At 40.0% G+C, this 13,906-nt stretch overlaps 1 protein-coding gene across 1 annotated transcript in view; it reads left to right on the top strand.

Moving 5' to 3' along the window:
- Positions 1-13,906, top strand: part of LOC145408687 (hemicentin-1-like) — a 416,603-nt gene that overhangs the window by 368,263 nt on the left and 34,434 nt on the right. The window contains exon 12 of the mRNA XM_080279363.1: positions 7,313-7,444. Within this exon, the coding sequence (XP_080135489.1) occupies positions 7,313-7,444 (132 nt within the window). The remainder of the gene's footprint in view (positions 1-7,312; positions 7,445-13,906) is intronic.

Here is a 13,906-nt window from a genome sequence, read left to right as displayed (position 1 = left end):
GGTGCGTGTAGAAGATTATACAGACGACGTAGAGTTGTTAATTGTAGTTGATTGTAGATGGCTGTAGTTGATTGTAGATGGCTGTAGACTTTGTAGAACTGAAGCTAACCTTGTAGTCTCGGTTGCTTTTGTAGAAATTTGCTTTTAATTCGGAGACGATGTCCGCAGATTTGCTGGTTTGTCGTTAAGCTACTTGCAAGGCGTCGAGTGATCTCTTGACCTCTGCATCAGCGTAATGATCTGGGAGACGGAGGGGGCAGGAGCTGATATTGTTGGTTGTTGTCAATCTTGATATTTTGTAGGAATTTAATGTTGATTCGTAGACGAGGTTCGTATCGTTCGCTGCTACCAAATGTCATAAAGACTTTGTAGTTACTTGTAGAGAAGTATATTTTAGACTTGTGGTCGAGCGGCTTTTATATCTTGTAGTAGTTTCCCCACCAGATGTCATGTAGTGACAGGAGAGGTAAAGAATAGTATGGGACTATTTTTATTTGTCTTGGAAATATTAAACAGGTATAATAGTATAAGTCCTGGGTAGCTACCTCCCTGTCTCGCTATCTCTCTCTCTCTCTGTTCTAAGGCTAATCTCCGTCTCGACCTCTCTCCAGGGTCGCTTGTCTCCTTCTAAACTCTCTTTCCTAAAATCTGGTGTAGTAGGGTGTGTGTGTCACGTATGTTCCTCATGGCAACAGAACTTTCTCACGAGAGGACTGCTGACAGCTAACTGCATCATCTCCTTACTGGCCGCTGTCGTCAGCTTTCCTCCGTGTAAGCGTTTAGCGCTGCTCGCTTCTCGCAAACACAACACCTTCTCATCATTTGACTTCCTGCTTCTATCTGTCTCTCTATCTATCTCTCTATCTATCTATTTATCTATCTATCTATTATGTAGTCCTATACAGGTGCCAGGTGCCAGGCAGGGGTCAGCGGTTACAGTGGACAGGCTAAGCTGTTCCAAGTATTTCTGGCGGAACAAGCTGGTAGAGATTGGCCATACCAAAGCAGGTCATCAGGCCTACAGGTGGTGCCACGTCTGTAACACAACCAAATGCCGTCCCCCAGCACGAAAAGAAACCTCATACCAATGTGCAGAGTGCAAGGTCCCCCTATGTCCTAAATGTTTTTCCGAGTATCACTCCCAACGTGGTTACTGAGCAGGTGTGTGGGAAAGAGTAAATAGTATACAGGAATGCACAAGTGTGTGTGTTTTTATAAACAAGTGAAATGCTGGATATTAGAAGTGATTTATAGTAAGTGCTATGATATAAGTGTTTTATAGTAAGTTCTACAAGTGCAGTGCAATAAATGTTACTGTTTACTGGATGTTTACTTGTGGCTGTTGGTCCTGTCTCTGAGTTAGCCTACCTGTCACCTGAAAGAAAACCACTTGTGAGTGGGCCAGAAAGAAAATTACCTGGTTGGCTGTAATAAAATTATTTCACTTGATAGCCAGAAAAATTGTGCTAAAGATGAACATCATTGTATTTATGATGTGAAGTACAAATAATGTAAGCTGTGTATAATATTTATTAGATTTTCACGATGACCCTGATTAGTACAAATCAGTCTGAACTGTACTACAATACAGTAATTACCTCATACTCATCGATACTGTGAAACAGCCAAGCATTTGCTCGTCGAAGTGCAATTACCCATAATGTGATGTCAAGTGTAGATATAAGTGTCCTTGTAAAGGGAAATTATAATTGACGGAAGAAGTGAGTACAGAAAAACAAAGGGATATTTCCTTTCCTACACACTTACAGGGCATAGTGGCACTATGAAACGGGCAGAAAACCCTTTGGGGAGACACATGGACAGGGTGATGACACATCCTTATGACGGTGAGTAAGGAAAAGTCGGGGATCGAGTGGAATTTTCCACATTCCATCCAAGGACGCCTGGGCAGTATTACAATCACTACTCCGGTCAGTGCTGCCAGAACTAGCCAGCAAGGCCAAGGTCACAGCCAGTGGTGCGCGCTGGGATCCACCCTGCCAAATGTGTAAAACCACACGTCTTCAACTCATCCTTACTCATCGATGGGATCACCTACATACCTCGGGATACCTTCAGTTAGAAGGAAGAAGAGCTGGTGAGTCATGTGTTCTTATTTTCTTCTCTAGCTATTATAATTTGGCAGATATTAGGGTTTGAATTAAGGGTATTTTTGCCAAAATCTCGGAAATCCCCCATACGGAGGAGTGGCGAGGGCCAGAATCCCCCGGGTGCAAAGGGTTAAAAATCGTCTGTTGGTAGCTGGAAAAAAAAATAATATTGTCTTGGCCACGAGAAGGTTAAGAGGGTAAAAAGAAGGTAGCAAAGGGATAAATCACGTGAATGCAAACCTTGATACCACAAAGTCCCAGCGAGACGTTTTATTTTAGAACGCCCAGTACATCATGTCCCGAAGTGTATGTGTTCTCCACCGAAGATGGAAGCAAAGTAATTCCTTGGTCATTTACACCTGATCCCACACACTTGTATCATATGGTAGAGTACCTTTTAATTTTTCTTATGCTTCAGCCTGTCTTTGGTTTATTTCATTTTTGCTAACTCTGATTAATATTATCGTCAATCTACTTTGCTATAGTTGATTTTTACTTTAAACCAACTCTCATATCACTCCTTATGAAAATTTCGTTATCATATTTTAGAGCAGGGGTATTCAACTGGCCTCCGTGGGCCAAATCCGGCCTTTGAGTCGTTTTTGTTTGCCCTTTGACCAACTCAAAAGAACGAAACGAAACCGATAAACAAGCATAAAACAAAGTTTTTGAGTTTTTCATTCTATTTATGTATTTAGCGGAAACTGTAAACGCAAATAATATATGAATTTTTCGCTCTTTGTATAAGTATTCAGATAAAGGGAAAAAATAGAGGTAAAATAATGTATGGGCCGTTTATCAATCTAAGTTTCATAATTCGGCCCTACTTCTGCAGTAGTTGATTGGCCCTGTATTAGACTCGGATGTTAAATGTATGCTTGATACGTTGTGTGTTTTGTTCATTCCATCTTTTGTTAACTTTCCTTTTGTTACTTATTTTCTAAAAATCCATACTTACATGGGCTAATATTTGATTATCATAAGTTAGATGCACTTGTGGCTGTTGGTCCTGTCTCTTGTTTCCTTCTCATTTTTGATTTTGTCTCCGTTAAAGTGTCATGTTAGTTGTATTTTTTAAACTCCATCTTTTGTTTACCATTGTCAGCAGTCTCGTTTAATTGTTTTTTCTTTGTTTTTCATTGTAGCCATCTTTCAGTATATAATTCTGTCTCGAGTTTACTGTCTATCTGGTTAACATTTTCTCTGTAACTAATCCCTGGTGTAGTCAGTGAACGTTTATTTTGTTTTATTTTATTATATCCTACTTCATTTACCTTTTCCTCTTTTTCACAGGGAGGGGGAGGGAGGCGCTTTATGTCCAGCTTCGAATGCTGGGGTATGTGCTGCTGATGATCATAGTTCGTTCACTTTAAATTGGAAGAGAGTTGATTTCTTTAAAACTTATTCAACATAGCTCAGCTGCAGGATAATACAATCATGCAGTCCTCAGTCCATTATATCTTGACTAAAACCATATTTTTGAGATAACCTCTTCTTATAGCTTAGTATTCAGGATGTAAAGATGACAAATTATACCTAGTTGAACTGAACAGAGTAAAGTTCAGTATTCTCTAATCATACCATATCCCACAGTAGGCTATTATCAACCGACATCAGGGCGCACACTTCCATGCTACTGTATATGTGTACTTTTGTTACCGGGTAATTTTTTCTTGGTTGTTGTGTTTGTAGTTAAATGTCTTTATTAGCAATGTTTTCTTAGCTTGATTTTCACAGCTTTTTCTTAGCCCTCTTGTCTCAGTTTTTGGTATCTGTTTTCAGACGGTTCTTGTTAATTCATCTTCCATAGCTTTTCGTAATCTTGTTTCTTGTAACTCTCTCTCTCTCTCTCTCTCTCTCTCTCTCTCTCTCTCTCTCAGGCGCCCGGTTATGCAAGGAGGATAGGTTCTAAGTCGATATCAAAGGCGTATGTTCTTACTCTGCCTCCGACATGTCACGAGTGAAAAACTACCAAAGAAGAGACGAAGAGTCATGGTATAATCTCTGTCTCTGTCTGTCTGTCTGTCTGTCTGTCTGTCTCTCTCTCTCTCTCTCTCTCTCTCTCTCTCTCTCTCTCTCTCTCGTAATAAAAGATGTGAAAATGAGTTTTCAGACTGGTGAAGAGCTTCGCCTATGTCTATGAGCGTCGTGCTTGGTAAGTAAGTGTAAATGAGAGTAAAGTGATAGTTGTGGGGAAAGAACATGACATTCAGAGTGAGGCTGCTGTGAATGGAGAGAGGCAAATTGATTGGATAATTTAAGTACCTTGTTGTGGTGATATAAAAGAGAGGTAAATGCGTTAAGGAACTGGAAAATGAAATGCCACTGGGAAGAACAGTGGCTTGTGCTGTGAAAGGCTTGACAGGAAACAGTGGTCTGAATGTGACCGCTGCAAGAGGGTTGCATGAAAGAACTTCAGTTTCCGCGTGAACATCTGGATGTGAGACTTTGGTGTGGCATGAAAACGAAATGTCAGAAGTTAGAGCAATGGAGACGGGATTGTTATTAAATGTACACGGAGTGGAGTTTGGCCATGTGGAAAGGATGGAGAGTGAGAGAATAATAAGGAGAGTGTATTTGAGTGAGGTGGAGGGGAGGAGAGGGAGGGGAAGACAGAGGATGAGATGGAATAATGGGGTTGAGAGGTATATGAGAAAGTGGGGTGTAAGTTGGGGGGAGGGCAGCGAAATGGCAGGGGACGGGGCGATATGGAGACTATTTGTTTGGGCCACCCCTTACAGAATTAAGACTCTGTCTATAGATAAAGAGATGTGGAGTAGTGAGAGTGAAGAGAACAAGGTTCCTTTTTGATTTGTGAAGCATTTGGAGTACAAAAGCTCGTGGACAACAGAGTTGAAGAGGACGTGGTTATACTGTAGACGACATGGTTATATGATGGTAAGGAGGGAATGTCTGAGTTTGAAGGTGGGGGGAGGCGTGATTGGCCAAGAAGTAAGTGGCTATTGAGCATATGAGGAGAGAGGTATGGAGGTTGATGAGATTCGAGAAATGACAAGGAAGGGGACTGGTTGGATGAATTTTATGTGGAAGACTGCATAGCAAGTATTTGACACTCCTGTTTTAGGCCAATAGTCACCGGGCTGACTCGGTCTATTAAGTCATGTGAAGAATATTTCTGTGGAAAGGTGCACCTGTGAGGCAAACTCATGACTCTGGAAGCATGAATAGTGAGTGTATGAGAGCGTGGCCTAGTTCATTTAGCATGGTATTGATCAGTCTTCTTCCTTTCATGATTTTCCTTTTTCCTTGCATTCGGGATCGTACCTAACCTTTCTAGTGAAAAAAAAAAATGATAAAAAAATAAAAGTCGGTGTTAGGACCCCACGCATAGCGTGAGCCAATATTCCTTCCATTTTGTATTTCCGAGAGGAATTTCAAGAGCAAAGCATGCTTTGTTATATGGTCAAGCGAAATAAAAAGCTTTGGAGATAATAAGGGACGATATCAAATAGAAAGAGATATTTTATTAACCTGATTTACGGAGCTTAGTTTTTGAGAGACCGAAAGAAAATTATGAAGAAGCATAATTTATTTTTATAACGGAATGCTAAACTAAGGACAACTCCCTCCCCCTCCCCGCCGGTCTCTGTCTGTCTGTCTGTCTGTCTGTCTCTCTCTCTCTCTCTCTCTCTCTCTCTCTCTCTCTCTCTCTCTCTCTCTCTCTCTCTCTCTCTCTAATTTGTCTTCCTACCTAACTTATCTTTCTGTCTACCTAATTTTCAAATGTACAATCTGTTTTCACTTCTCGGCCGCTTTCTCTCTTCTGTCTCACTTTTCTGTATCATTCTTTATTCATCTCACCCGTTAACTTCCTTTTTGTCAGCCAAGCACTCTCTGAATCCCTCCCAGCATATGACATCCATTATATCTTTTATTACTACCAACGTTCAACTTTGTTCACCTTGTGAGAAATTTAATGTACGGTAGCAAAAAAGGTTAACCCGTATATATTGAAGATTATTCTAATATTGTCTTATATGTAGCGCGATCCACAGACACCTGAGAATACAAATACTTTCAACATTATATGTCTGTGTTCGTGACAACTCGTGTTATCTTACAGCTAACGCCAGCTGAACTTATCAAGCGGTGTCAGTCATAAGAACTTGAGTGAGTAAAAGGTGTTTATTTCTTATTTCCTTTCTGTGCCTTTCTGTTTAAAATTTTTAACATTCTCTTCTAATAAATAAGAATATAGACAAATAGATAGACAGATATACATACGTATATCTTTATTTATCTATTTGTTTATTTTTGAAGGTCGATCAGTGATAACGGGAACACTAGCTCTGACCATTTACCGCTTGAACTTTGCCCTGGGTGAGAGAGAGAGAGAGAGAGAGAGAGAGAGAGAGAGAGAGGGAGTATAATGTTTTTGAGAAGTGCCTAGAATGTATAAATTTCTTCCAAGCTCTCCTTCCATTCCATCTCCTTTATTACATTTTTTTTTTTAACCACACCACATTCGAAGAGCTTTTTTTTTTTTCTCTTTTTAGTACATGTTGATGGAAGCGTTATATAGTTACTAAAATCTTTTTCACATAGATATTTTTCTTCTGTATTCGTATCATTTTTTTTTCCTAAAATAACTTTTCCAATGAGGTTTTCTTATTAGAATTTCTTCATTCCATCCTTTTATATAAATTTAAGCCTTCTGTTCTACGACGTCATTATAAAGAGGTTCTTGCTACCGTCAGACGAATTAATTCACTTTTAGGGAGATCTCTCGCACTGAGGAAATAATATGGGTTACATTATAACCCCTGTAGTTTGAAGCCTTTATTTATTTGTGTGAAAATGACTGGTTAAGGAAACAATAAACTGATGGTAAATAATGTCACCTTACTGAAAAGGTGTATGCTTAAGAATTTATTTTGCATTTCCATCTTTTTCCACACTCGTATTTCAGTCTCTCTCTCTCTCTCTCTCTCTCTCTCTCTCTCTCTCTCTCTCTCTCTCTCTCTCTCATCATTTTCAATCGTCGGTCCGTCTATCTCATCCTTACATCTCTCCTCACTCTTTCTTCCAATATTTTTCCTTCTTTTTCCTTTCGTTTCCTTTCCATCTCTCTCCCACCTTTGCTTCAGTCTTCCCCCCTCCCCCTCAGCTCTGCTCTAGTCTGTCTCCAGCTTTTCTTCATCTCTCCTCCAGTCTCTCACTCTTCTCTCTCTCCGTCACAGTCAAGCCGGTGTGTGCAGAGGGTCAGCCTCTGCAATACGTAACAGGTGGTGACGGTTCAGTGACGGTGGCGTGTAGTGTGTCAGCTCACCCGTCTGCCATCACGTTCTCATGGGCACTCAAGACTTCAAAAGGTGAGTCGGGGTTTCAAGGGTGTGTGTAGATGTAGGTGTGGGTGAGGAAGGCAAAGGTCAATAGGCGTGTGTTTGTGGGAGGGAGAGGAGTTTTGTTTAGCGTGAACATGAAATAGCAATATCGGGGGTTAAGAGGCAGAGAGAGTGGAATATATATATATATATATATATATATATATATATATATATATATATATATATATATATATATATATATATATATATATATATATATATATATATATATATGAGCCTCTGTGGTACAGTGGTAGAGTGTGCGTTTCGTACACGGGTGAACCGGGGTTCGCGCCCCGCCAAGTTAATAAACTTTGGGAGTGTTCACCTAGCCACGTACTGCATTGGCGGACACATGGGGGTGCTGTGGTTGAACCAGTGTCGCTTACTATAAAGTATGCTTGCACTCAGTCGGCTTGTGCGGGCCGATTACACTTGGTTCACAGACTACACACACATCCAAAGCCACTACAACACTACAGTTACACTTACAAGGACTTCTCACCCTACATACAATCTCAACCAGACAGCCTAAGCCATTTGGTAGAGATACATTGGCTGTATCGTCCCGACTTCAGTCGGGATAGGCCGGTCCTGCAGTGGATACTCAAACGGCTGATGATGATGATGATATATATGTAGCTACTGTGTGCGTAGTGGGGTAACGCAAGTCGAACTACTAAGAATGGGTCGTTTTATGTGAATCAGGATCGATTCAGCAGTGATGAGGTCAGAATAGGACTGGCATGAAGTTAGAATCTGAAAATCAGCGGAAGAGAAAGGGTGATTAGAAAGGTGAGTCTTCCCTGACAGAAATAAGAGGGTTTAAGGAGCGTGGATTTACGTTGGTGATCAAGAATTCAGTGGAACAGCCAACGTGAGGCTGGCCCCACTTATCTAGCAGGACATGAAAATAAATAAACCACAATGGACCGGAGGTTAGTGTGAAGACAAGAGGAATGCTTGAGAAAACTACCAATAGAGTTCTTGTTTGTCAAGATCATCTTAAAATCAATTTATAGATAACAGTCATGGAAAAGTTTATTTAGTATTGTCCAAATTTTTTAACTTAATGAACCTAGGTATGGGAACCTGATATATAAACTGTTCTTATCGACAGTGTGAACAGACTTGTTTGGGGAAAGCTTTGAATTTAGAAACCTGCTTAATAGTTTTTCAATAATATGGATGGGGTACTTGTTACTGGCAAAATAGGCTCTTAAGAAACAAATTTCGGAGTGAAAAGTGAGCCAAGAGGAGCAACAATAGTACACCCTATTGAACACGGTTGTTATACTGTTACTCTTAAAACTGTACGGGATGTATATGAGGTAGTTTGTGCCTAAGCCGGTGAAAGTAGGTTTCTGGTAAACGATCATGGATAAGTGAGTGAAGTGATTGTTAACTAGAATGTCCAGGAAAGGAAGTCTTTTATCTTTTTCATCTTCATGAGTGAATTTGTGTTGGGACGTTGGGAGTTGATGTAATCCAAAATATGACTATCAGCAGGGTTTTTAAATATCACGAAAGTGTCGTCCTTGTACCTTCGGGAAAAGATGGGTTTCAAGTCAGTTGGACAATAAACCAGCCAACTTTGTTCGTGGTGGCAAAGAAAAGCATTTCCATATGAAGGACTCAGTGATGACCCCGTCGCCACTCCACCAGTTTGAGTGAAAAGTTTTTCAATTAATGTAAACATGAATTAGTGGACTGTCATCTCCAACAAGCTGTAACATGATTTTCTGTTTAAGCCAACTTAGGTGAGAGTAGAAATACTGATGTTATCTGTGATGAACTGAGTAGTTTCATGCAGGGGAACATTCGTCAAAGGGATTCTACATCAAAGTTAGCCAGATTGACACGGTGATCAAATCTTAGAGAAATGACTTCCTTGACAAACCCTGCAGCATTGTGAGCCGTATATTTTTGTACAAAGGGAACTGATCATGGGAACTAGAAATGTGTTATAACTGAAGGCACCAAAAGAAGAAATTATGGGCCTTAAAGGGGTGTTAGGTTTATGAACTTTGGAGAGACCATAAAAATAACCAAGAATTGAACCAGAAGAGTACAAACTATTAGTCATCATGTTACCTACTTTATCTTTAACACTTTGCAGTAATCTATTTAGTTTATCTTCATGTTTAAGTATGACAGATGGAATATATGAACTGATGACTTTAAATTTAGAGATGTAACTGAGGATATGATTAAGATTAAATTCATAAGCATCCTTTTTGACAATAATAAGCCCTTTCCTCTGTCAGGACGAGTAATAATTTTACCATCATCGCTTCTGAGTGGTTTCAAAATCTTACGATATCCTTAGTCATCCTTTTGTTCTTTAACATATGCACAGTGCTGTTTAACAGAATTTTTAGCTAAGGCAGATACATTATGCCACACGTAAGTCCAAACATGCTTGTAAGCGTTGCATTTCTTATAATCGAACACAATCTATCAAAAGATAAAATGAACTGAACATAGTTTAAGTGAACAGGAGGGAGAGCAAAATCCAAGGCTAATGACAAAACATCCTTCTCGTCCTTCATCTTTCTCTTCCTTAGTCAAATGTCTTGAGAAGAGGTTAAATATGACTTAATCTATATTAACTGAACGATTGATGTAAATTCCTAACCCCCTAAGCTTACATGAATGTGTAGCTAAAACCTGATTGACACTTTTCTCCACACAACAGTCAATGATAGCAACGAGACATTTGAAATCAAAGTAAGAGACAAGGTTTTCTAGCTTATATCTCAATGCAGCAGTTTCTCTGTAAAATATGAGCAGTTTGTTCTGCTTCCTTATTTCAACAAAAAAAGTGGAAAAGTCAAGATCTGTATGTTGGTGTGGCACAAAACATTGAATCATGTTATTTAAACCCAATGAAATTACGCACTTGGCCATACGCCCTACATGTCCTGGAGAAAATGAGGTCCTTTTCCACCTTCTTGGCCTTGAATGCTGCCCTCTTAGTGCTCCTATAGCATCGTAGTGTGGGTTGGCCATATCTTGCCGATAAAATTTCCGCAATAAGTCTTTTTCTTGGAAATCTTAGTCTTGCCAGGAAAGGTAGTACCAACGTTGTGATATACAGCATCTTTATTATTCCAAACGTTCCGGAAGACACAACTTCGTTCATCAGTGGATCTAAAAGTTTAAAAGACAACAATCAGTGTCATGAAAAATATAACCCTTTTTTTTTTTTCAAAGATACATTACATAAGGAGAAAAAAAATAAAAGAAGAGAGAGAGAGAGAAAAAAAAAAACAGAGGGAAGTAATAAAAAAAGGGGTAAAGTATAAAAGTAGCATGCTTACTCTATGCAAAATCAGAAAACCAGTACAAAAGCTAACTATGCTAGATATAAAAATAGAAAAAAAAAAAAGGACTTGACCTGTTAAAGTTGTCACTGTGTGAATAGTGGGGTAGTGTTAATGGAACTACTGAGACTGGGTCTTATTCTGTGAATCAGGGTAGATTCAGCAGTGATGAGGTCAGAGTACGACTGGCACGAGTTTAGTATCTGAAACTCAGCGGAAGGGAAAGGGTGATCAGAAAGGTGGGAGTGCTCTCTGACAGACAAATAAGAGGGTTTAGAGAGGATACCTTCCAGTCCTAATGGATTTACCTTGGTGCTGAAGAATTCAGAGGAGCAGCCGACGTGAGGCTGGCCCCACGTATCTAGCAGGACAGCTAGAACATGAAAATAAATAAGCCACAATGGACCGGAGGTTAGTGTGAAGACAAAAGGAATGCTTAAGAAAGCTACCAATAGTGTTCTTGTTTGTTAAGATTATCTTAATCTGTGGACAACAATTACATAGATGTTTGTTTAGTGCTTTCCTAATTTCGTAACTTAATGAATCCTGAATATGGAAACTTGATATAAAAAGTGCTTATTGACAAGAAACAAATGTTAAGAAGTGAGATTTGCCAGATATGTAACCAAGATGTTTCCCGATATTTACGGTAGCTAGCTCCGGTACGAGTCAGAGTTGCCAGTTTGCCTGCTGTTTGTGAGTGTAGTTATTTCGTAAGCTATGCATTAATTTTTATGCTCTTTTTCTCAATAATGTTTTATTTATGTGATTGCTTTTAATTTTGTAATTTAATTTAAGTCAGTATGCTAAATAATTTGTAGAGTTATTTACCGTAAAAATATACTAGTACACTGCTCAAATTAGAATGGTACTCAGGATCATTTTCCTGAATATATTGAGTTTATAGGAAACATATGTTCAAAATCATGTGCTTATCATGAGAATCATTCACTAATGAGACTCTCAGTGGGATATGACCACCGATTTTCAAAAGATTGGATGAAAAATTTATCTTTGAAAAAGGTGAGCACCAAAATGATAATCACACAATGAATCAGATAACACATTTTATTGACTTAATGAGTTTAATTCGACTCCAAATCAACATTAATAATGGGTACCTGCACCACTGAGTCTCACAGACTCTTGACAACGCCTATGCATGGTTAGAATAGTGTTCCAGATCACATTATTGTCACTGTTCCTCCACTCGTCCTGGAGAGCAACAATTAAGTCCTGGACATTGGAAACCGTGCGCTGACGGTTCCTAACTCTGTCACCGAGTATACGCCAAATGTTTTCAATCGGATTTAAGTCCCCCGACAAAGCTGGCCATTCCATACGCTCGATATTGTGATGCTGAATAAAGGTGGAGACGAATCTGGCTTGGTGGGGACGGGCGTTATCGTCCATTAGGATAAAACCAGCACCGATACGATTTGCCATTGGCAGGACATGGGGCTCCAAAATATTGTCCCAATAATTCTGGGAGTTCATATTATCCTGGACAATATGGAGGTTTGTACGATGATTGGTGGAGATTCTGGCCCAGACCATTACTGATCCACGCCCCCATCGGTCACGTTCCACGACAAACTGAGGGATGTAACGCTGTCGTACACCTCTCCAGACCCGAATACGACCATCTGGGTGATCAACACTGAAGCAGCTTTCATGCGTGAACAGTACATGTGCCCACTGGTTCACCATCCAATGGAAGTGTTGTCTAGCCCACGCGAGACGAGTTCTGCAATGTGCAGCAGTCATCCGAGGCACAATGTTTGGTCTCTTGGAGTGTAGGCCGACTTCATGGAGCCTGTTACGGATGGTCTGGTCACTCAGAGTCCTCCCAGTGGCAGCCCGAAACTCATTCTGGATCCGCCGAGCTGTCAAACAGGAGTCCCGACGTGCCAAAAGAGCCATATGGCGGTCCTCTCTGTCATCAGTTATCCTTCCACGACCTGTCCCACGTCTCCAACGGTACCTCTGTGTATCCTGGTAGCGATGCCACACGTTCCGAATACACCCCTGACTCACACCCATTAGCTGAGCAACCTGTCGCTGCGTCTGGCCATTCTCCAGCATCGTGCATGCTCAAGCACACTGAATCTCATTCAGGTGTATTCTCACACCATGAATGACCGACAGAAAGCAAACCAACAGGGTTAGAATTGTCAGACAAGTTTTAACAACGGAAAACAATCGTCTGCACGTGATTGTGAACCTGCACTTTTGACCTGACTTGGGAGAGCTGCTTTCTGAGTCATGACCAATGAAGCATGACTAAAGCAAAACATGACTAAATGAGCACGATAAACTCCTGATTAGAAATTAAGTATCATATTTGGAATAATTTATATCGTGATTGAGATAATTACCAAAACATCCTTGAGTACTGTTCTATTTTGAGCAGTGTAGTTGGTAACTGTTAACTGTTGCAACGTCACGTTTGTGCCAGAAGTTTCTCGAATAATGCAAGCTAATATAAGGATGGGGAAGAGAGTAATTCAAGTTCAGTCGGTTGTCAGTTCAGTCTGAGTTTAGTGCAGTGTCAGTGTCCAGTGAAGTTTGTATATTTCCGGTACTTGTGAAAACAGTGATGTGTTGTTGGCAAACAGAGACGTGTTATAAAAGTTTGTATTTCAACTGTAATTGTGAAAATAGCAAAGTGTTGTCAAGCATTAAGTGTAATTGCAGTTAGTAATGTTTGTATACCCCCAGTGCTTGTGAGAATAGTGAAGTTGGAAAGCATTAAATGTGATTAACTGGAAAATAAAGACAGTGAACTTAGGAAACCAGTGTTTATTTACAACACCTCCACTGATCCTGTGTACTGTGCACGTAAGGCTGACCATAGGAAGAACAACTCACTGGGCAATGTCCTTCCAGCACTGTACTACTGCTGTTGGAGCCTGTGGCAGTGTGGGACTGGGACGTAGCACAAACTTAGATTTATACACTGTAGATGGTAAAGAAATGCCAGTAAAAGGTATGATTCAGTTAGACATCAAATTCACAGAGACTACCAAAGCAAACACAACTATCTTCTACAGTACATAGTAGAAAATTTATCAGTTAAAGCAAATATACTCCTTGGCCTATGTATAATAAGAGAGGAAAG

This window comes from Coenobita brevimanus, chromosome 78 (genome assembly GCF_032717465.1).
Source record: "Coenobita brevimanus isolate Jiangsu-jjx chromosome 78, ASM3271746v2, whole genome shotgun sequence".
Taxonomy (NCBI): domain Eukaryota; kingdom Metazoa; phylum Arthropoda; class Malacostraca; order Decapoda; family Coenobitidae; genus Coenobita; species Coenobita brevimanus.
The sequence above is the reverse complement of the archived record's forward strand: the minus strand, read 5'-3'. Positions and strand labels throughout refer to the sequence as shown.